The sequence below is a fragment of the Diabrotica undecimpunctata genome, chromosome 8 (genome assembly GCF_040954645.1).
Source record: "Diabrotica undecimpunctata isolate CICGRU chromosome 8, icDiaUnde3, whole genome shotgun sequence".
Taxonomy (NCBI): Eukaryota; Metazoa; Arthropoda; class Insecta; order Coleoptera; family Chrysomelidae; genus Diabrotica; species Diabrotica undecimpunctata.
The window spans coordinates 66229200-66250312 of NC_092810.1; the positions used below are offsets into that span (position 1 = coordinate 66229200).

Below are 21113 nucleotides of genomic sequence, written 5' to 3' on the forward strand. Positions count from 1 at the left end.
CATGAACGTATGTACTTTTTATTAATGCAACAATACATATAGAAAAAATTGTATAACATACAAGAAATGTAAACACTTTATTCACTCTGATAGCATTTATTGTATCATATTTGACATATTGTAATTATATGTTTACCATAAATAGGTTTTGTACAATCTGCACACCTTGAAGTGATGTTTCTATTTTTACTTCGAGGACAGTAAAAACATTTGACTCTATCTTCAATTTCTGCAGTTGCTACGGAAGTTTCTTCCTGCATTCCTTATTTATTCCTGCAATGTTCATCTATAAAAAAAAAGACTGTAAGTGACTATCTACAACTTATTCGAGAATCGATGTAATTACATTTCATCTGGTCCACAATATCCACTGCTCCCTTCGTCGTTTTGTAGAAGAGTATAACCTGCGGCTTAAAGTTTTCACCCGTTTCTTCATCAATTGTGTTATCATCAAGAAATGTAGATAACATCAAAACATTTTTATTTTTCTTGGGAACGTATGATAGTAAAAGACAGTCTTTACCATAACCAAAAATGTTGCTGTTTATTGGTTTTAGTTTTGTAGCTATAGAAAGAGAAGGATTTTGTGGTTTATTCTTTTTCACAGTTCCTACTAGAGTTATACTGTGATTATGTAGCAAGTAACCAGTGGAATGGACGTAAACCAGTTGTCGCAAGTAATATTGCATCCGGTATGGGCAATTGGTTCTATCATACGTTTAACCACACTGCTTAGACTATTATCTATCTCAAAGGTGCCTTCTGACTACTTTTCAGCATATATTTCCAACTTTGCTGTATAAAAAGTTCACAAATCAACAAGTGCGAACATTTTTATCTTATATTTTGCCCGTTTACTGGGTATGTATTGACGAAAGCTACATTTTCCCTGAAAATCTTTAAGCATCTCGTTAATGCAGCAATACATTCCAACTGTATAGCAAGCCAAGCACTTTTTCAAAAACTTGTCGAAAACTTTTCTTATGGGTGCAAGTTTGTCATACTTTCGTCGTTTGGCTTTGGACAGGAAGTAACGAACACTAACATGTCAAAAAAAGAAAACACCATGATTTAGAGAGGAAGTGAAGAAAAAATGTGAAGGAAAGAAGAAAGCCTTTTTACAATACAGAACACAATAAACACAACAGGCATACAACCACTATAAACGAATCAGAAATAAAACGAATACTTTAGTTAGACAAATAAAAAGGAAACACTTGCAGAGCTTCTCAAAAGAGATGGAACACGACTTCTACGGAATATAAAAAGAAATATGGAGAATGATCAGAGGACAAAGAAAAGAGATAAACAAACTAATAAAAATGAAACACATTCAAAAGGAAACATGGGTAGACTACTATCGATCCCTATTTACTAAAGGTGACGATAATGAACCACCAACACCAGAGATGACGACAAACGAAAAAATAAATATTGAGGAGGAGGAAGTGTAAAGGAAGCATTTAGGAAATTAAAAATAGGAAATCACCAGGAGAAAACAGAATACCAAAAGAACTAAAGTACGGAGGACCAGATCTGACCAAAAAACTATTAAAAATAATCCTAAAAATAATAGAATAAAATAGAATTCCTCAAGAATGGAGATCAAGCATCTTAATACCTCTCTTAAAAGAGGGAGACAAAACGGACCCGGAAAATTACATAGCAATTAATTAAATTTATTAAACACAATACTAAAATTAATAACCAAAGTGATAACAAATAAACTGAATAAAATTATAAGACCAGCAGAAGAACAACAAGGTTTAGGTCGAGAAGATCATGCACCGACCCTATATTTATAATGAGGCAAGTGCAAGACAAATCATTAGAATACAACAAACCGGCATATCTATGTTAAGTGAACCTTAAGAAAACATTTGAGCGGGTCAAGTTAAAAGACGTTATCCACTTACTATAGACAACAGAGATACTTCCAGGAATAATCAAAACGATCAAAAATATCTACCAAAACAACACAATAAAAATAAAAGTAGAAGAAGAACTAACCGAACCTATTGAATATGGCAATGGAATAAAATAGGAAGATTCCTGCTATTTTTCAACCTGAATATGAACCAAATTATAAAAAAAAGTAAGAACTAAAATAGGATACCAATTGGGAGAAAAACAATTAAAAATAATCTGCTATGCAGACGACGCAATACTACTCTCAACATAGTAAGTCTCGTTTAGTAAATTTTACAGTACGGCAGTTTTTTCAATAAACGTGTCTAGAAATATCCAATTGAAGTGAAAATTGGCATCTGGGCGTATTATGATGAATGTTTGAAGTAAAGTAATGATCTTTCTTGAAAATAGTTTCAGTTTTTTTGTAGTTGGACTTACGTTACTTTGGAAGCATCAAAAATAATTTTGCTACTGTAGTTTTATACAAGTCCAACACTTACGATAATTTTGGTAAATTAAATAATTTGGTAAATAATTTCACATTGTGATTGTAATCGTAAGCTCAGCACTTACGATAAAAAGTATGTTTAGACACAGCCCCTTAAAGTAACATAAATAATATATAAAAAAATACCAAAAATCGTTTATTTAAGGTAATTTATTTGTGAAAAGTAAAAAGTACAATAGGCATTTAACTGAACAACAAATCGCTTTAGTCATAAACTTACAAATAGTCATAATATCTAATGTTATTGCATGTGATATAATAAAATGTAAATCATAGATAGTCAGCAAAAATCTAATCTTGGGGCCCTTCATCGCTTTCGTCTTTCTCATCAGATTCTGCTAGCTTATCTGGCGTAGCTGACTTTTTCATTAGCCTATATTCATTTTGAAACCTGAGAGTAATTATATTGTTGTCGCAGAAGATCAATTAAGTCTTTTTCTTTGCAACGGAAATAGACAATTTTTGAGAATAAAGCCGTTTTGGTTTTCTTCCTTTTAATTCCATCGTGAAATTAATGCAGTTCTGGCCATTATTTAAATAGTAAACCTCTATAATAATATCTGGGTTACCTTTCTCAAATTTTACATTTTTAATTTCCCTGATTTTTATACGTTTTTCGTTTTAGTATATTATCAGATATTTTTTTCCATTCTAAGAAGTCGCTGAAATCAATTTTTTTGTTTCAAATGGTTTAGGTTTGGTACGGGAGTTAGATATCAATGTATACCATTCTGATGGAGCCCATACTACGCGTTTTTTTGATAAACCGCTCAATTGTTACCAGGCCATATAAGTATGGCCTGGTAGTAAGTATCGCACACTGATTGATGTTATATTAACAGAATCCTTAAGAAAAGTCGAGATCATTACAAAAATTGCCTTGTTTTTGTTTTTTCCATAACAACTATCACAATTTAGTGATATATGTTTTACGGTTTGTCTTCTATCAACTTCTTGCAAATATTTGTAGATTGTGGTAGATATTTCGTTACTGCCACGTCCTCCGTCACATTCTCCCCACAAATAACAAAACCCATTTTGGGTTCTACTTTCGTAAACTGTAAGATTGTAATAAGCATACTTTCTGGTGTAGTACAAGAGCAAATTGTCTCCATGTAGTGTGTTTAACACCTTCTCCAGGTCGAAACTAGAACATAAAAATTTTAAATCTAAGATAGTTTTCTTTTGATCAGCTAGAAATGAATCTTTGCATTTTTCTTTGTTTTCCAAATGTTTTTCATACAGTTGCTTTGTTTCTTCTTTTTCCTCAAAATCTTTGTCTTTTATCACTTCACAGACTTTGCACTTATCTTTTTTTAGCAAGTGAAATCCGATATTAAATTCTGCCTTAAAAATCTTTCGGAACACTTGCAGGGCAACGATATCGTTTTTAGTTATGCCATTTTCTAACTGTTTCATCTTAAAAAGTTCGTATAAGAATGATATATTACGAAATTCAGTAGGTAAGTATCTTCTCAATGTTTTATTTCTGCAATAATGAGATGGGACAAGCGGGTAGCAACGTGATAAAATCTAAAACATTCTGCTTCTGCTTTTTCCCAGTCTTGTTATGGGAACATGCTTACCTCTCTGATCTATTTTGAAAAATGCGGCTGACGTAGAGTTTTCTTTCGTATATCTCAAAGTAATTTGTGAAATATCCAAGGTTTTCAATAACAATTGTTGGCACACCTCGTGTTCCACATCATTCCACCTAATGATATACTTTTACGAACATTGTCTTCTGCTTCTTCCAGCCTCTTGTTTTCGATGTTTTACTGTAGACACACGAACATACTTGAAAGATACGCATAGTACTGAAATACGAGCTTTGATGGGCCTACTGATATATACCGCGATATATAAATCTAATGATGAAGATATTGACGCCATGGTTACTGCAGATGGAATAGGAAGAGAGATTTTTAGGACTGTTATGAGCGGAAAACAATTTATTATTTTGATAAACTGCTTGAGGTTTGATGATGTCACTTCTAGAAAATAAAGACTGAAAGAAAAACCAGCGGCTCATATTAATGACATTTTTTAAAATGATTTTTGAAAATTGTCAAGATGTATTTGGAAAAATGCATGCATTGATGAGATACTAATCGGGTTCTGTATCTGTAGAGTAGGGAGGGCGAGTTAAGTTTCACAACACTTAGGCCATAATTGACCCATTGTGCATCCTCCCAGGAAGCTGTTACCCTTAGCTCATTGTCCATCCTGCCATTTCTAGGAAGGTGGACAAGTCACCAGGAGACATTTCTCTTATGTGGGCAGGTGTGGGCCAGGACTCGCCGAACGCGTACTCTCGTATTAACGATAACTCTGGGCATTCACATGGAACATGCTCTATAGTTTCGTCTTCTCGTTTACACTTCCTACATAGAGGTGTGTCTGCTAGCCCCAGTGTGTGGAGGTGTTTGCTTAATTGACAATGACCAGTTAAAAAACCAACTGCCAAACGTAGATTTTTCCTGGCCATTCCCAAGTATTTCTTTGATGTTGACTCTTCAAGGTTACTTAGTGTTACCCTGTCAAGTTTACATCCTTTCCCTTCTTCCCATCTTTTTACGGTGTGCGTATGGGAGTGACATTTGACAATTTCCGCGATTGTTGTAGTTGACCAACCAAAAAGATCTCCAGGTCCTAAGAGTCTTAGGCCTGCCGTCTTCCTAGATAATTGGTCAGCAATGCGGTTGCCTTTATTCCTATTGTGTCCTTTAACCTACCTCAGGATGATGGTATTACCATCCGAAGCTTGAGTTAGTGACTCGTGACACTCCATTACTAAACCTGATATGACACGTGGTCTATTTAAGGTTAGTAGCGCTTGTCTGCTATCTGTGCAGATCATTATAGTTTTCCCTGCTATACCTTTTTGGGTTATCTCTTTTGCGGCTATGGAGATACCAGTCAGTTCTGTCTGAACTACGCTGGCATTTTTGCCCATACCCCACTTTATTCTTAGGTTCAGTGATCTGGAGTATATCCCGCATCCTGAGCCTTCTTTCATTTTGGAGCCATCGGTGTATATGCAGTAGGCATTTGCCACGTTTATCTCTATATACTGTTTTGTTTCAATTTGTAGGGTTTGTTAAAGACAAACTTTGGTTCAATTGAGTCGCAGCCTGCCTGTAGCAGTGGTAACGCATCTAGCTCTCCCCGCCAGAAACGAGTTCTCAATTGTCCCATTCCTACATCAAGGTTTGCACCAGCTGAGCGCAGTCGCATCATTGTCACTAGCGCTACCTCTTATGCTAATCGGGTTAGGGACGGTGCAAGTTCTGGATGTACATACCAAATAAGCCACGAAAATATGGTATAAAACTGATGTTCCAAACTGATGCTAAGACTTAATTTGCCTAATGGCTATATACATACACACATATATATATATATATATATATATATATATATATATATATATATATATATATATATATTAATATATATATATATATATATATATATATATATATATATATATATATATATATATTGTTATGATGTATTTTTTGTTTGAATGATGAGCAATGAGTATTTTTAATAATATAATATATAGGGTTTTTGTCGCGGTTCTCAAAGAATTAGCTTGTAAGTACTTTTTTAAATTATCTTTATTATAACTATTATGAAACACACATATATATCTAATCTAGTCAATGTAAATTTAAAATAAACTATCTTTAAACTGATATTCTTATAAAACTAATTAAATTCTATAGACAATCTAAAATTTAAACAAACTATCTTCAAAATTGAAATTGTTATGACACTAACTAAATTATATTAACAAAATTTTGTACCTTTCTTTCACTGAAGGCCTAAATGAACTATTTTCCACTAGGTATATAGATTCTAATCACCACTGAATGTCTTCGTACTTCAGTTATCCTTGTTTTTTGTGAAATTACTTTTTTCAATTATCAGCTTCTACCAATTTAAGATATATTTTTCTTCACCAGCATCTATACACCACCAACCAAACCAGCAAACAGCATTTATATTTATTCTTCTTTTCAATATACCAATATCCAATTATTATAAGTTGATTTATACTAATCTCCAACCATAATATAATTTAATTTCTTCCAATATACCTTTTTTATCTTCAATAATTATTTGTGTATAATTATAAATGTGCATTAAATTATATGCATAATTTTTAATCTTCATTTAACTCACTATATTAAACATTTTGACTATTTGTACTTGATTCACTGACTCCAACTAACTTTCATAATAAACTGCTTGACTTCTGACTAAAAACTTCCAACAACTCTTCTGACTGCACTATCTAAAACTTTTCTGACTAAAAACTTTCAAAACTGCCATCTTGAATCCAAATCACGGGTATTTATATGTTTTTGAATTTCTAGAACCATCTCGTAAGATATCATGTTCCAATTTGTTCTATTTAATACTTGTCTGAATTTTCTGGAACAAACCATTTCGCAAACATGGCCATCTCCGGAGATCCAGAGAATTCCATTCTTTTCTATTAATAATTTTGTTTACATTTAGGCTTTTCAGATCAGAATATATAATTAAATTAGTAACTTAACATTCTAATTTAATAAAATACACATTTCAAACAATATATTATTATAACCCACTTTATATTCGTAAATATTCTTAAACGTCACTTCAGAGTATAAATATCTGTCAATCTCCGAGAGTATTTTTGGTTGCCTAAGCACATGGCTCACTTATATATATTTACAATATTAAAATACAACTTTTTATAATTATTATATGCTAATTTATTAAAAATGCCCTCACATAAATATATTTTTATTAAATTCTCTAGTATATAACTTATTTAAAACAACCAAATATCTAATATTATGTAGTATATAACTTATAAATTATTTTCTATAAACCCTAATTGTCACAATACCCCAAAAATAATATTTAAAATAAATAATTTACTTATTATTTTTTTAAATATTAATTTTCTCATACCTTATTAAATTTAATAAATCAAAATTTTTTTTTTTTTTTATTTAAAATGTGTTAAATACATCCCTGTTCGCTGTCTATGTCAAAACAGAGAACAACGGAGCACAGTTCGGCTATTCTATGGTCAAACTGTCATGTCAAATGGAGCAATGGATGCGATATCAGAGAATAAAATATAACCTTAATTAAAAACATAATAGATATGGTGTTCTGTTTATTTATAGACAAAATCTAGGAATTATTTCCATTCAAAATAACTTCATCAATATAAATTGGTAAGTTTTTCCACTTTATTATATTAGAAAGACATTTTTATAGCAATTATAGTATCTAACCCCAAATTATGATTTTTAGGGTACCAACAATTTCCATATGTACAAAATTCAACAAGTATGATGTCAAATTTATTCACAACAAAGAAATCTACCATCTATCTATGAAATGGATCTATCAGTAAGTTATTAGTGTTATCATATTTGTGTTAAAGGTATAGAAATCATTATTCAATCTCTTCATGATATTGAAAAATGTCGTTGATATGAAATATGCCTCTTAGTCTGTTCTCTGCATCTATTAACACATAACTATTTAGTCCATTCTGATTTTCAATTGTATATGGACCTTCAAACATTGGTTGTAATTTCTTACAACGGTTTTCTTTAACATTACTTTTTCTAAGTGAACGAATTAACACTAGGTCTCCTTTTTGAAATGTGATTGGTTTGTTTATATTTCGATTTTGTCTTCTGATATATTTTTCAGCTTTCCTCCTAATTCGGTTATTCACTTTCTGCATTACTTGTTCTAACATATCCTGATTATATTCACTAATCCACTTTCTGTTTCCTATATGGCCAAACATTAAATATTCTGGTACTTCCTCTGTATTCAAATTATGTGTATTATTTAAAAATACTCTACTTGTGGTATATGTTGCTGCCAAGTTTCGTGTTGATTTTGGCACAGTATCCTTAAATATTTTATAACTTCTTTAATATATCTTTCTGCAGGATTTGCCTGAGGATGTCTGATACTTGTAAAATGAATGTTGATTCCCTTTTCTCACAAAATGTCCGAAATTTTTGGTTGTTAAAATATGTAGCATTATCTATTATGCAATTTCTAAATGGTCCTATTTCTTCGAAAAATTGATTAATATATAATTTTAATGTTTTAACATTTGTTCTAGAGCAGGGATATAGTTTAATAAATTTTGTATATAAATCAACTATCACTAGTATATGCTTTTTTCCTGTTGGACTGAGAACTAAATTTGAAAGAAAATCCATGGAAACTGTATTTAGTTTTTCATATACAACATTAGATTTATATGTGTTCTGGTTTTTGAAATTCTTTTCTTTGTTTAGTTGACATATTGGGCATTGGGTAGTAATTTCTTTTGCTATACTTATGTCATTCTTTGCAAAATAATTGTCCCTAAATAGCATCCATAGCTTTCTTGAACCAATATGCATATAATTGTTATGTAAATTTTTCAATATTTTCTTTGCTAAAGTTCTAGTTATTACATATACTTCTATGCCATTTATTATTTTATAATATACCCCATCTTTCCTAAGGACTTTTTGTTTTTCACTCAACTTGATCTGATCTCTTATAATTTCTTCTTTAGAATATAATCCTGTACTTTCTACTAATTGATTTAATCCAATTTTTATTGTGCGCTGCCCTTTTTGTGGTGTATTTTCTAACCTTGATAAAGCATCTGCCACTATATTGGATTTTCCAGAAATGTATTTGATTTCAAAGCAGTATTCACTAAGTATTAGACTCCACCGATGTATTCTACTGTTTCCATATTTGTTATTTAATATAGACGTTAAAGCTTGGTGATCTGTTTCTATTGTAAATTCATTACCCAACAAATAAAATCTTAATTTTGTGACACAGTGTATTATACTTGCTAGTTCTAATTCTGAAACTGAGTAACCCTTTTCATGTGGCTTTGTAATTCTTGAAATGAATTGTATTGGGTATTCGACCCCATCATGTATTTGTAATAATACCCCTGATAATCTCTCTATTGATGCATCTGTTCTTAATATGAATGGCTGTGTGTAGTCAGGATAGTATATTTTCAAATTTGACAGAAAAATGTTTTTAATTTCTTGGAATGCTAGTTCTCTTCTCTGATCCCATCTCCATTTTACACCTTTTCTCAGTAGTTCAAGTAATGGAATTTCTTTTATACTTAGATCTGGTATCATCCTTTTATAATAATTAATTATTCCAATAAATCCTCTTAAAGTTCTCAAATTGTGTGGTGTTTTATATTCCTGAATGACTTGTGTCCGTTCTGGATCCATTTCGATTCCCTTAGTGTTAAGTTTATAACCTAGATATATGACTTCTTTTTGAAAAAATGTACATTTTTCTTGATTTATTTTTAGTCCAACTTTGTCTAATCTATTTATTATAATTTTTAGGTGTTTCTCATGATCTTCAGCCGTTTTAGAAAAAATTAATATATCATCAATGTAGTGAATTACAAAATGTTCATATTGATCCAAAATATCATGAAGACATCTACATAGAGCACTGCAAGATGATTGAAGTCCAAATGGTACTACTTTGAATTGATATACTACTCCATCTATCTGAAATCCTGTATACTGTCTACTTTTTCTTTCTAGAGGTATTAACCAGAAACTATGCTGTAAATTGATTTTAGTGAAAAATGACATTCCTGTAATTCTTCCTAATATTCCATCTATACTCATTGGTGCTTCAAATTGCTTTTCAGTAATCTTGTTAATATTCCTTGCATCCAAACATAACCTGATTTCACCTGATCTTTTTCGTACTACTACTATGGGGTTAATAAAACGTGTGTCTGCCTTCTCAATGATTCCATCTTCTAACATATTATTAATTGTTTTGTTTACTTCTTCTCTGTATTTATATGGTATTGGGTATGATTTTGTTTTAAAATCTTTTTCTTCTTTAACTTTTATACTATGGATATAATTTTGTGCAATTCTATTTTCTTTATTGACAAGTCCCTTGTGTTGCTGCAATATGGAAATGACTATTGATTTATATTCTTCAGGGCAATTTAAAACTTTCATCATATCTTCTTCTTTACAAATAACATTATTCTTCATTATGTACTCATTATTCCTTGCTTCCAATTTTACGCACTCCGCCTCGTAGGCATCCATCTGCTTAAAATTTCCATTCCTTAAATATTCACTACAATAATTATTCTTTACATTCTTCTGGGACATTTCCCTATCATCAAAATACATTTCTTCTTCATAAACATCATTATTTTCTTTTAATAATATCCTATCAACTCTTATTCCTTCTTCTACCTCATCTTTCTGCATAAATTTAATTATTTGCCCTTCCAAAGTTACCATTTTTTCTTCAAAATCTATCTTTACTTTCTTCTTTTCCAATTCATCATTTCCCATTAATATATCAACACATAAATCCTTGACAATAAATCCTTGCATATTAATTTCTTTATTAAGAATATTAATTTTAAAATTGGCTAGTTTATCAATTTCACCCAACTTCTTATTATTTGCACCAATAATTTTAATTTTTGGAATCTTTATTATATCTGATAGTTTTAATGTATTAAAAATAAAATTCTCCGAGACTAAAGTACTTTCTGAACCAGTATCTATCATAATTTTAATCATTTTATTTTTGGCCAAAGCATTTATATAAATTAAATTAATAGATCAATAATTTTATCTTCATCTAAAGAAATAAATTCAGAAGGTTTTTCATAATAGCAATGGCCTAACTTGTAATTCAGAAAGTTTACTGCACAAAATTTTGATTATTAGAATTGTCAGATTGTATCTGACCACTTGGATCTGATGTACTATGTCTTTCCCTACTATGACTTCTACTCACATTTTCTTGCCTTGTACTATTTCGTTCCCTGTCTTCGCAGCTTCTATTCCTTCGAACACAATTTACCTGCCTGTTATAGTTAGGTCGCTCTGTATTTCTTCTATTGTTAAAATCTTGTCTATTATAATTAGTATTATTATTAAAATTTTGTCTATTATAACTAGTATTATTATTACAATTTTGTCTAATTTGATTACTGTTATTATTATTAAAATTTTGTAAATTATTACCATACCTAGTATTATTGTTATATGATTGTCTATATTGTTGATTATCATTTTTTTTATATTGAAAGTTATTATTGTTTTTTCTGTTGTTAGTATTACTTGTCATATTGCCTCTTTGTATTCTTTGAATAAAATTAATGAAACTATCTATTGTTTGAATATTTTGTACAGTTACGGTTTGCACAACATCAGCATCAAAATGTCTAGATACATTTAAGACTGTTTCATCCTCTCTAAGTGGTGGTTCTAAATATTTTGCAACTGTTATCAATTTCAATGCATAATCTACCATATTTGATTTTAAATTTTGATTATACTTTCCAAAATATAGAATTTCTCTAAACTTGGCTTGCTCTAATTCACCCCAATAATAATTTAAAAATTTATTTTCAAATGTTTGAAAATTATCTAAATCATTCTCAATACTAGCAAACCAAGTTGCTGCATTGTCATTTAATGTCATTCTAATATAATCTTTAATATCATTAATATTATTCACAAATCTTAATTTATGTTTTAAACTATTTATGTATACTCTAGGATGCAAATTTTTTATATTACCAGAGAATTTAATCCCAGTCTCATTTGTTAAATTTAAGTAAGGTCTCCCTATGTCTCTCATTTGTGAAATATCATCTATTCTCTGTTCCACATTTCTTATTTGATTACAATTTATTTGAATATTTTGTTGTATATCGTCTAATTTTTCTTCTGTGTTTCTCCTGTCTTCGTTAATTTTTACTTCTAAGTTACATTTCTGTAACTCTATTTTCTGTTCTATATCTATCTTATTATCTTGAATAATCCTCTTTACTTCTGTCCTCTCATTGTCTATCCTTTTCTTGTAGTCATTCCGTATACTTTTTATTTCATTTGCTACTTTTTTCTCTGCAGCTTCAAGTTTTTTATCCATTTGTTTTACAATTTTATTATTATTATCTTCTATTTTCTTTTCTAATTTTCTATAATTCTCTTCCAATTTCTGTTCCATTTTTTTGATGTCTTCTTTGACTTCTTTTGAATTCTCTTCCAATTTTTTTATGTCTTCTTTGATTTCTTTTGAATTCTCTTCCATTTTTTTCGTATTCTCTTCCATTTTCTGTTCCATTTTTTTCATGTCTTCTTTGATTTCTTTTGAATTGTCTTCCATTGTCTTGTTCATCTGCATCATTAATGACATCAAAGCTGCCATATTGACATTTTCCTCTCTTTCTGGATTCATTTCTGCAGTATCTTGTGGAACTTGAACTAAACTCTCCTCTTGTATAGGTTGTGTTTCTACTTCCACATCTTCTTCATTCTTTTTGCTTCTTGTACCTTTCTTTCCTTGAGACATTTTGAGACTTTACTTGTTCAAATATAATTAAAATTAAAATCTATACTTTTTTCTTTCTACTGATAATTAATTTAATTATATGAGAGCACTTATCTTCCCAAACTAATTCTTTTAAATAGAGAGCCACCGCGTTGGGCGCCAAATTGTTATGATGTATTTTTTGTTTGAATGATGAGCAATGAGTATTTTTAATAATATAATATATAGGGTTTTTGTCGCGGTTCTCAAAGAATTAGCTTGTAAGTACTTTTTTAAATTATCTTTATTATAACTATTATGAAACACACATATATATCTAATCTAGTCAATGTAAATTTAAAATAAACTATCTTTAAACTGATATTCTTATAAAACTAATTAAATTCTATAGACAATCTAAAATTTAAACAAACTATCTTCAAAATTGAAATTGTTATGACACTAACTAAATTATATTAACAAAATTTTGTACCTTTCTTTCACTGAAGGCCTAAATGAACTATTTTCCACTAGGTATATAGATTCTAATCACCACTGAATGTCTTCGTACTTCAGTTATCCTTGTTTTTTGTGAAATTACTTTTTTCAATTATCAGCTTCTACCAATTTAAGATATATTTTTCTTCACCAGCATCTATACACCACCAACCAAACCAGCAAACAGCATTTATATTTATTCTTCTTTTCAATATACCAATATCCAATTATTATAAGTTGATTTATACTAATCTCCAACCATAATATAATTTAATTTCTTCCAATATACCTTTTTTTATCTTCAATAATTATTTGTGTATAATTATAAATGTGCATTAAATTATATGCATAATTTTTAATCTTCATTTAACTCACTATATTAAACATTTTGACTATTTGTACTTGATTCACTGACTCCAACTAACTTAACTTTCATAATAAACTGCTTGACTTCTGACTAAAAACTTCTAAAAACTGCCCAAAAACTGACTTCACTAAGTAAATGTATCTATCTTCTAACTAACTTTCATGATAAAACTCAAAAACTCTTCTGACTGCACTATCTAAAACTTTTCTGACTAAAAACTTTCAAAAACTGCCATCTTGAATCCAAATCACGGGTATTTATATCTTTTGGACATTCTAGAACCATCTCGTAAGAGATCATGTTCCATTCAGTTCTATTTAATACATGTCTGAATTTTCTGGAACAAACCATTTCGCAAACATGGCCATCTCCGGAGATCCAGAGAATTCCATTCTTTTCTATTAATAATTTTGTTGACATTTAGGCTTTTCAGATCAGAATATATAATTAAATTAGTAACTTAACATTCTAATTTAATAAAATACACATTTCAAACAATATATTATTATAACCCACTTTATATTCGTAAATATTTTTAAACGTCACTTCAGAGTATAAATATCTGTCAATCTCCGAGAGTATTTTTGGTTGCCTAAGCACATGGCTCACTTATATATATTTACAATATTAAAATACAACTTTTTACAATTATTATGCTAATTTATTAAAAATGCCCTCACATAAATATATTTTTATTAAATTCTCTAGTATATAACTTATTTAAAACAACCAAATATCTAATATTATGTAGTATATAACTTATAAATTATTTTCTATAAACCCTAATCGTCACAATATATATATATATATATATATATATATATATATATATATATATATATATATATATATATATATATATATATATATATATAATTATATACATATATATGTAGCTAAAGATTTCCGCGGTTAGTACAATAGTACAATTAAATATAGAGCTAAGATTAATACTGTTTTAAAAATTAATATTAATCAGTGAAAAATAGTGAAGTGAATATTGATCAGTGTAGTAGTGTCTGGGGACTCAGGAAACTAAAGAAGACATCAGAGAGGATGTCGAAAGCTCGGCGCAATGAAAATCAACGCGGTTCAACTCGGAAGACTGGTATGTAAGACCGGTGATGTAAAACTTTGACATTAAAAAATCCCTCTCATAAGAGAAAACAACTTTTGTATTCTTTATTAGGTGTAATTTGTTTTTGTCTACCAAACCGATTTTTAGTTCGAAATAAACGATGGTTATGCCATTAGTTTTAGTGATTTTGTTTCACAAAATTATACTGCAATTATCTATAAATAATATGTAAAAACTATTCAATTTAATTTCATCATCAGTATTCATCCACGTCTTAAATTATGTTTCTATGCTTATTTTGACATTAATCTATAAATATGCACTAAAATTATTGGTAAAAGACAAAAAATAATCTTTTTCCACATTTTATTAAGGCAATATATTTATTATTCCACGTTTTATTAAATCATATTTGGTCCAATAGCCACATTTTGCTCCAATTAACCTAACCCCATTCTATATTCCTATATTTATAACTCACCATATATATCAACAAACAAAAAACAACAAAAATTTAAATGTCAAAAACTTTGGACTTATTTTTTGCTTTGTACAAAGTTAAAATCAGTGATTTTAAATATTAAAGTTAGAATCCTTTTTCAAAGCACTGTTTCAAAAGCTTTACAAAATCTTAAAGCTGCCGTGGGAACGAATTATGACAATAACGATATAATTTTGGAATATAAAGTTATTGTATAAACATAATACCTAAACAGAAACGATGTCGCAGCAAATTGACATAGGAAACTTTAGAAGGTTAAATCTTTAATATATGTATTGTCGAGATAAGTTTGTAGCAACGAGAAACAATTTTAATTAATTTACGATATGCAACTTAAGGGTTGTCACTCCCGAAGGTACTTTTTAAAAAGGCCCTTTTAAAGGTACAACTGACAGAGTAACAGCACTTTATTTAATATAATTACAACTGACTTTAAAATGAAAATTTACAGTATTTATATGAAATTAATTGATGACAACTTGTCTGCAATATGTGTCGAAACTGCTGATCGGCTGGACTATTGAACTGCAATACTGCTGACAATCGGGGTTAATGTATCGTAATTTCTCCATCCCCTGGGGAAGTTTTGTGAGGGATGAACAAAACTCTGTGAACTGTTTCTGAGGACTCTGGGCTTTGGTCAGGGATGTCTTCTGCTGTGGTTGGATTCTGCTCATCTTTTTCTTTTTTCAGTTTGCGTAGCTTGAGAAAACCAAAAATTAAAAGGATTGCTACCAGTATATATATCGGTGGTGTCCATATGTAGCTGTGGTCCATTTGTGTTGGAAGGATGGATTGGAACCTTTCTTCTTCCTGTGATAACTTGTGTAGTTCGTCTAAAGGAATTCTGTCCAATTTTAGGGGTTTGACTATTGGGTGGTTCTTCAGAATACTGGTGGTCTTGACTTTTGGTAATGTTAGTGGTTCTTCTTTAATTGTTGTTTTGGAATTTATGTAAACTTCATTATTGGTTCGTAGTTCACATCCTGGCGGTAACTCAATTAGATAGGTCCCTTCGAGTACTTCTATTTCAGTGGTGGTGCAATGGGTAGATACTTTCGTAGCCTTTGGAAAAACGGCAATGTAGTGTGCATCGGATACTTTTTGAATGATCGTTGTAGTGACAGTGACTGGAACACTTTGGCATTGGGCAGCATCATTGATTAACTGGAGAATTTGGATGATGCAGTCATTAGTCTGGTCATTCTCTTGTGGAAATTTCTCAGGACAGATGAATGATTTGGATTCGCTTCTTTTGCATGGTACATCCATATATTGAAAAAGGTCTGAGTTGTGGACTAGGTATGGACCAGGTGGAATGATTATTGTGTGATTATTAGTTGGAAGGGAGTATAAATGGAAGTATGTGAACGACTTGGAATGAAGAATAGGAAAATGTAAAATAAAAACAAGGGTGTGATTCGTGTAGTAACCATCAATGTCTATGATTTCATAGTATTTGGTTAAGTCTTCTTCCTGAATATAGGGAATCTGTGATGCAGGGTGGTGTTCAAGCATCTTTTGCACGGTCCATTTTATTTCTTCAGGTTTAATGAGACCGTTGTGTAAAGTTTTGATTCTTGCAAATGTAATTGCTGTTTGTAGATCATCCAGTATTTGTATAATTGTTTGTAAATTTAGATTTATCTGGTCAAGGATATTTCGAACTTGCATATAATCATTAAAATCGAAAACGAATTGGTTCATCTCTAAGCTAATTTTGCTTGTCTCTTCAGCTATGATTTCTTGGTTGTGTGTAAGTAATGAAATTGTTTGGTTAAAATTTGTCATTATTCTTTTATTGAGGCTGAGTTGGCTATTGATGTTAGTAATAATGTTCTGTTGGTTATTTTCAAGTGATTTAATGGCAGCGTTGTATCTTTCAGCATCTTCTTGATCTAGATTACCAGAAATAGATTTTATTACACTTCCCAATCCGTTTATAAGTCCTCTTTTGCTTCTGGATTTTGGATATATTGTGTCTAGTTTCTCTTTTGCTGTTTGGAGGAGGTACTGTACAGTTTTATCAAAGTTTTGTAGGCTGTCAAAATATGGTTGACTAAGTCCATTTTCTATTGCTCTGTTGGTGGTGATATACTGAGATTCTATGGATTCAATCTCTTCTGCGATGGGTTCTAGATGGAAATAGTGGATGAAGTCATGAGTGCTGGTCTGTATCCTCGCTTGTCCAAGTTTAACTGGGAGGATTCCTGGATTGTCCTTCAGGTTTTGAATTTGAACTTGTTGGGCTGCTACTAAGGTACATCTGTAAAGCAGTTTTAGCATTAGTCTTTGGCTGGTGTTTGATGTTCTTTTTGTGTATTGACGTATCTTGAGTGTCTATTGTTACGGGATTATTATTTTTCACAATGCGGGAAGAAAATCTCGGAAGAAGTTTATTTCTTTTTACTGTTTTTCTAGTGTAAACTTTTGTGCTGGGTTTATAAGTTATTGGTGTTTGTCTTTTTTGATTTATTTTTTCAATATTTTTCTGTTTGGTTTCTTGTAGCTTTTTGTTTATTGCACTGTAGATTTCTTTTGTCTTTAATCTGTGGCTCTGTGTATAGTTATTTATTAGAGTTCTGTTAATATCGATGTCAAATGGATCCTGGGGATCGATATGGCCATTTAGAATTTCGATTGGCTTTTGTTTAGTTGATGAATGAATGGAATTGTTGTATCCTAAAATAGCATACAACATATGTTCTTTAATACCCAGAGTCTTCCTTTTTTCTCTAAGTATTCTTAGGTGTTCCAAAATTGTAGAGTGAAAACGTTCTATCATTCCGTTCGATTGTGGATTATCTGGTGTTGTGTAGTGAATCGAAATTTTGTGTGTATCGACAAATTCCTGAACAAGGCCGTTTTTGAATTCGGTTCCACTATCTGCGATTATCATGTGTGGGAGTCCATGGTGGGTTATAAATAGCATGAAGGCATTAAGGACATTTATTGCGTTGGATCCTTCTATGGGATATGCTTGGCCATATTTCGAGAATGCATCAATTATTGTAAGGAATTTTTGTCCGTTAGCTTGGAATGTGTCCATATGAATGATTTCTAACGGTTTTGTTGGAGTTGGTGTTACCATAAATTTCGGCTTAATTGGATTTCTGTCATACTTGTTAGCTTGGCACGTATCACAAAGGTTGATAACTTCTTCGATGTCTTTCTTTAGCGTAGGCCAGTAGTAGCGTTTTCTTATTTGAGCTTCGGTTTCGTTAATTCCTCTGTGGTTAGTCTTCCCTTGATGGTAGTTCTCTATAATTTCTTTCTGTCTCTCTGTGCTGTTTATATCTTCTAGGAGGCTGTTGCATTTGACAAGATCGAATGCGGAATTTTTAAAAGTTTCTCGTAGAATATTGCATAGGGATTTGTAGAGTTCATCATTTTCGAACAGAATGGCGTACTTCTTTTTCGGATCTATATAGTTCTTGAAAAACTGGAAAATGTCGTTGTGAAGATCATTTTTTCCCAATTGGACATACATTCTCTTCTTTGTTACAAAACACTGCTCTATGATTGGTTTCGCCGGGCTATAGTTTACTATCTTGAGAATTATTTGATTATTGTAACAATTTAGTGGTTTCTCGCTAATTGGAATTCCCATTATTGGATTTTCTGCCGTGGAATGTTTGGTTACATCTGTATCGTTATCTTCTTGTAAGTATTGGGAGTTTGATGGCTGAGCTTTAGATTTTTGCTGTTTGCTGTCTTCATGTAGGATTTCGTCTATTATCTTTATTTCTTCGGGAGTTAACGTTGCAGTTTGATTTTTTTGGATGATTTTATCTAAGTCACCTAAAGGGGTTGACGGATTCAAAGTTTTTTGAGACTCTTCGGCTGGGTCGGTTAGAAATTCTTCCAGATCGGATAAGGAACTGGGGTGATTAATCATGGAGATATAATCGTCATCTTTTGAGAGGAGTTTCATTATTTCTTCCATATTCTCGTCTACTTTGTTTAATTCTTTCGTGTGAATTTCGACACGGGATAAAGCATCTGCATTGGTGTTGGATTTGCCTTTTTTATATATTACTTCGTAATCAAATTCCTCCAGCTTTAATCTCCATCTGACAAGCTTTGAGTTTGGATCTTTAAGTGAAAATAGCCATTGTAGAGGTCGATGGTCAGATAAAATTTTGAACTTTCGTCCGAAAAGGTATGGGCGGAAGTATTTAGTAGCCCACACAATTGCTAACATCTCCTTTTCGATAGTCGAATATTTCAGTTCTGTTTCATTTAAAGTTCTGGATGCATAGGCGATAGGTTTATCATTTCCTATTGGACCTTGTGATAGTATGGCTCCTATAGCGAAGTTGCTTGCATCAGTCGTGAGGTTAAAGGGTTTAGTGAAGTCTGGATATTGCAGAAGTGGTTCATTAATCAATAAGCTTTTACAGGTTTTGATACAGTTTAAGAATTCTTCGGTGTGTTCAATTTTTGCATCCTTTTTAAGACATATGGTAAGTGGTTTTGTAATTTTGGCAAAGTCCTTTATGAATTTTCTATAGTAGCCAAGTAATCCTAAAAATCCTCGAATTTCTTTTGTTGTTTTTGGTACAGGATAGTCTATGATGGCTTTAATCTTAGTCGGGTTTGGTTTAATTCCCTCGCAGGTTACGACGTGACCTAGAAAATCGACTTCTTTCTTAAGGAATTCACATTTGTCAACTTGTATCTTAAATCTTGTTTCTCTTAATCTTTCAAAAATTTTCTTAAGATTTACCATATGTTCTTGAAGAGAGGTTGAAAATACAATAATGTCGTCCATGTAGACCAGACATATTTCTCCTATTAGTCCTTTTAGTACGTTCTCCATTACTCTCTGGAATGTTGAGGGTGCATTTTTGAGTCCGAACGGCATTCTCATGTATTCATAGTGGCCATTTTCAACGTTAAATGCAGTCTTCTGGATATCTTCTTCGGCCATTTCAATTTGATGGAATCCGCTGGCTAGATCTAGGGTTGAGAAGTATTGGCAGCGTCCTAGTTTGTCCAGAATGTCTGTTATATTTGGAATTGGATATCGGTCATCGATGGTTTTCTCGTTCACCTTCCGGTAGTCGACAACTATTCTCCATTTAATTTTTCCTGAAGCATCTGGTTTCTTTGGAACGACCCAGATTGGAGATGACCAGGGTGATTGACTCGGTCTGATAATTCCTTGATCAAGCATCGAAGTGATCTGCTTACGTACTTCTTCTTTATGGATGTGTGGATACCGATATGACTTGGTATAAACTGGAACTTCGTCTTTGGTTCGTATATGGTGCTTTATTTGGTTAGTAAATGTTAAAGGATCATCTGGATGATGAAATATCTCTGCAAACTTCCTGCACAGTCGTCTTAGGTGAGATTCTTCTTCGGTATTAAGATGATCGGTTCTAAGGAGAGGATCGACATCTTTTAGATTACTGTCTTCGGTAGGTATGATATCTGACGTATATATATGATATTCCTCGAGATTTATGGGTTGACTTTTGATGGGATCAGTTAATGCTACTTGGATGTATTCATCGGTGTTATTGACTAGCTCGGTCCAGGCGAGTTGATTACAGGCAATGGTGAGAGTTTCTCTTAGGATGGCACCTTCGACTTCTTGTCTTGGGGTGACGATTGTACCTGATGTTTCCTTTACTGGTAAGCGGACTTGGGTAATTGATTGGGGCTCTAACTGGACTGTATAGAATTGGGCTTTGTTTGTGACGTAGTAATTAATAGGAAGAATAGAATGCTCTGTAGTAAGAGTAGCTTGGGTAAAATCGAGATTTGCTTTTAGAAGTTTAAGATTATCGAGGCCGATAAGACCGTCAAATGTCTTGTGAAATTTAAAAAGATAAAATTTTAGGTTAATATCGGAGTTAAA

The 21113-nt window shown here is 31.4% G+C and overlaps 1 protein-coding gene across 1 annotated transcript in view; it reads right to left on the reverse strand.

Moving 5' to 3' along the window:
- Positions 1-311: 311 nt before the first annotated feature.
- LOC140448873 (uncharacterized) overlaps positions 312-21113 on the reverse strand; it is a 29708-nt gene continuing 8906 nt past the window's right edge. Inside the window, exon 2 of the mRNA XM_072541997.1 lies at positions 312-610. Within this exon, the coding sequence (XP_072398098.1) occupies positions 312-610 (299 nt within the window). The remainder of the gene's footprint in view (positions 611-21113) is intronic.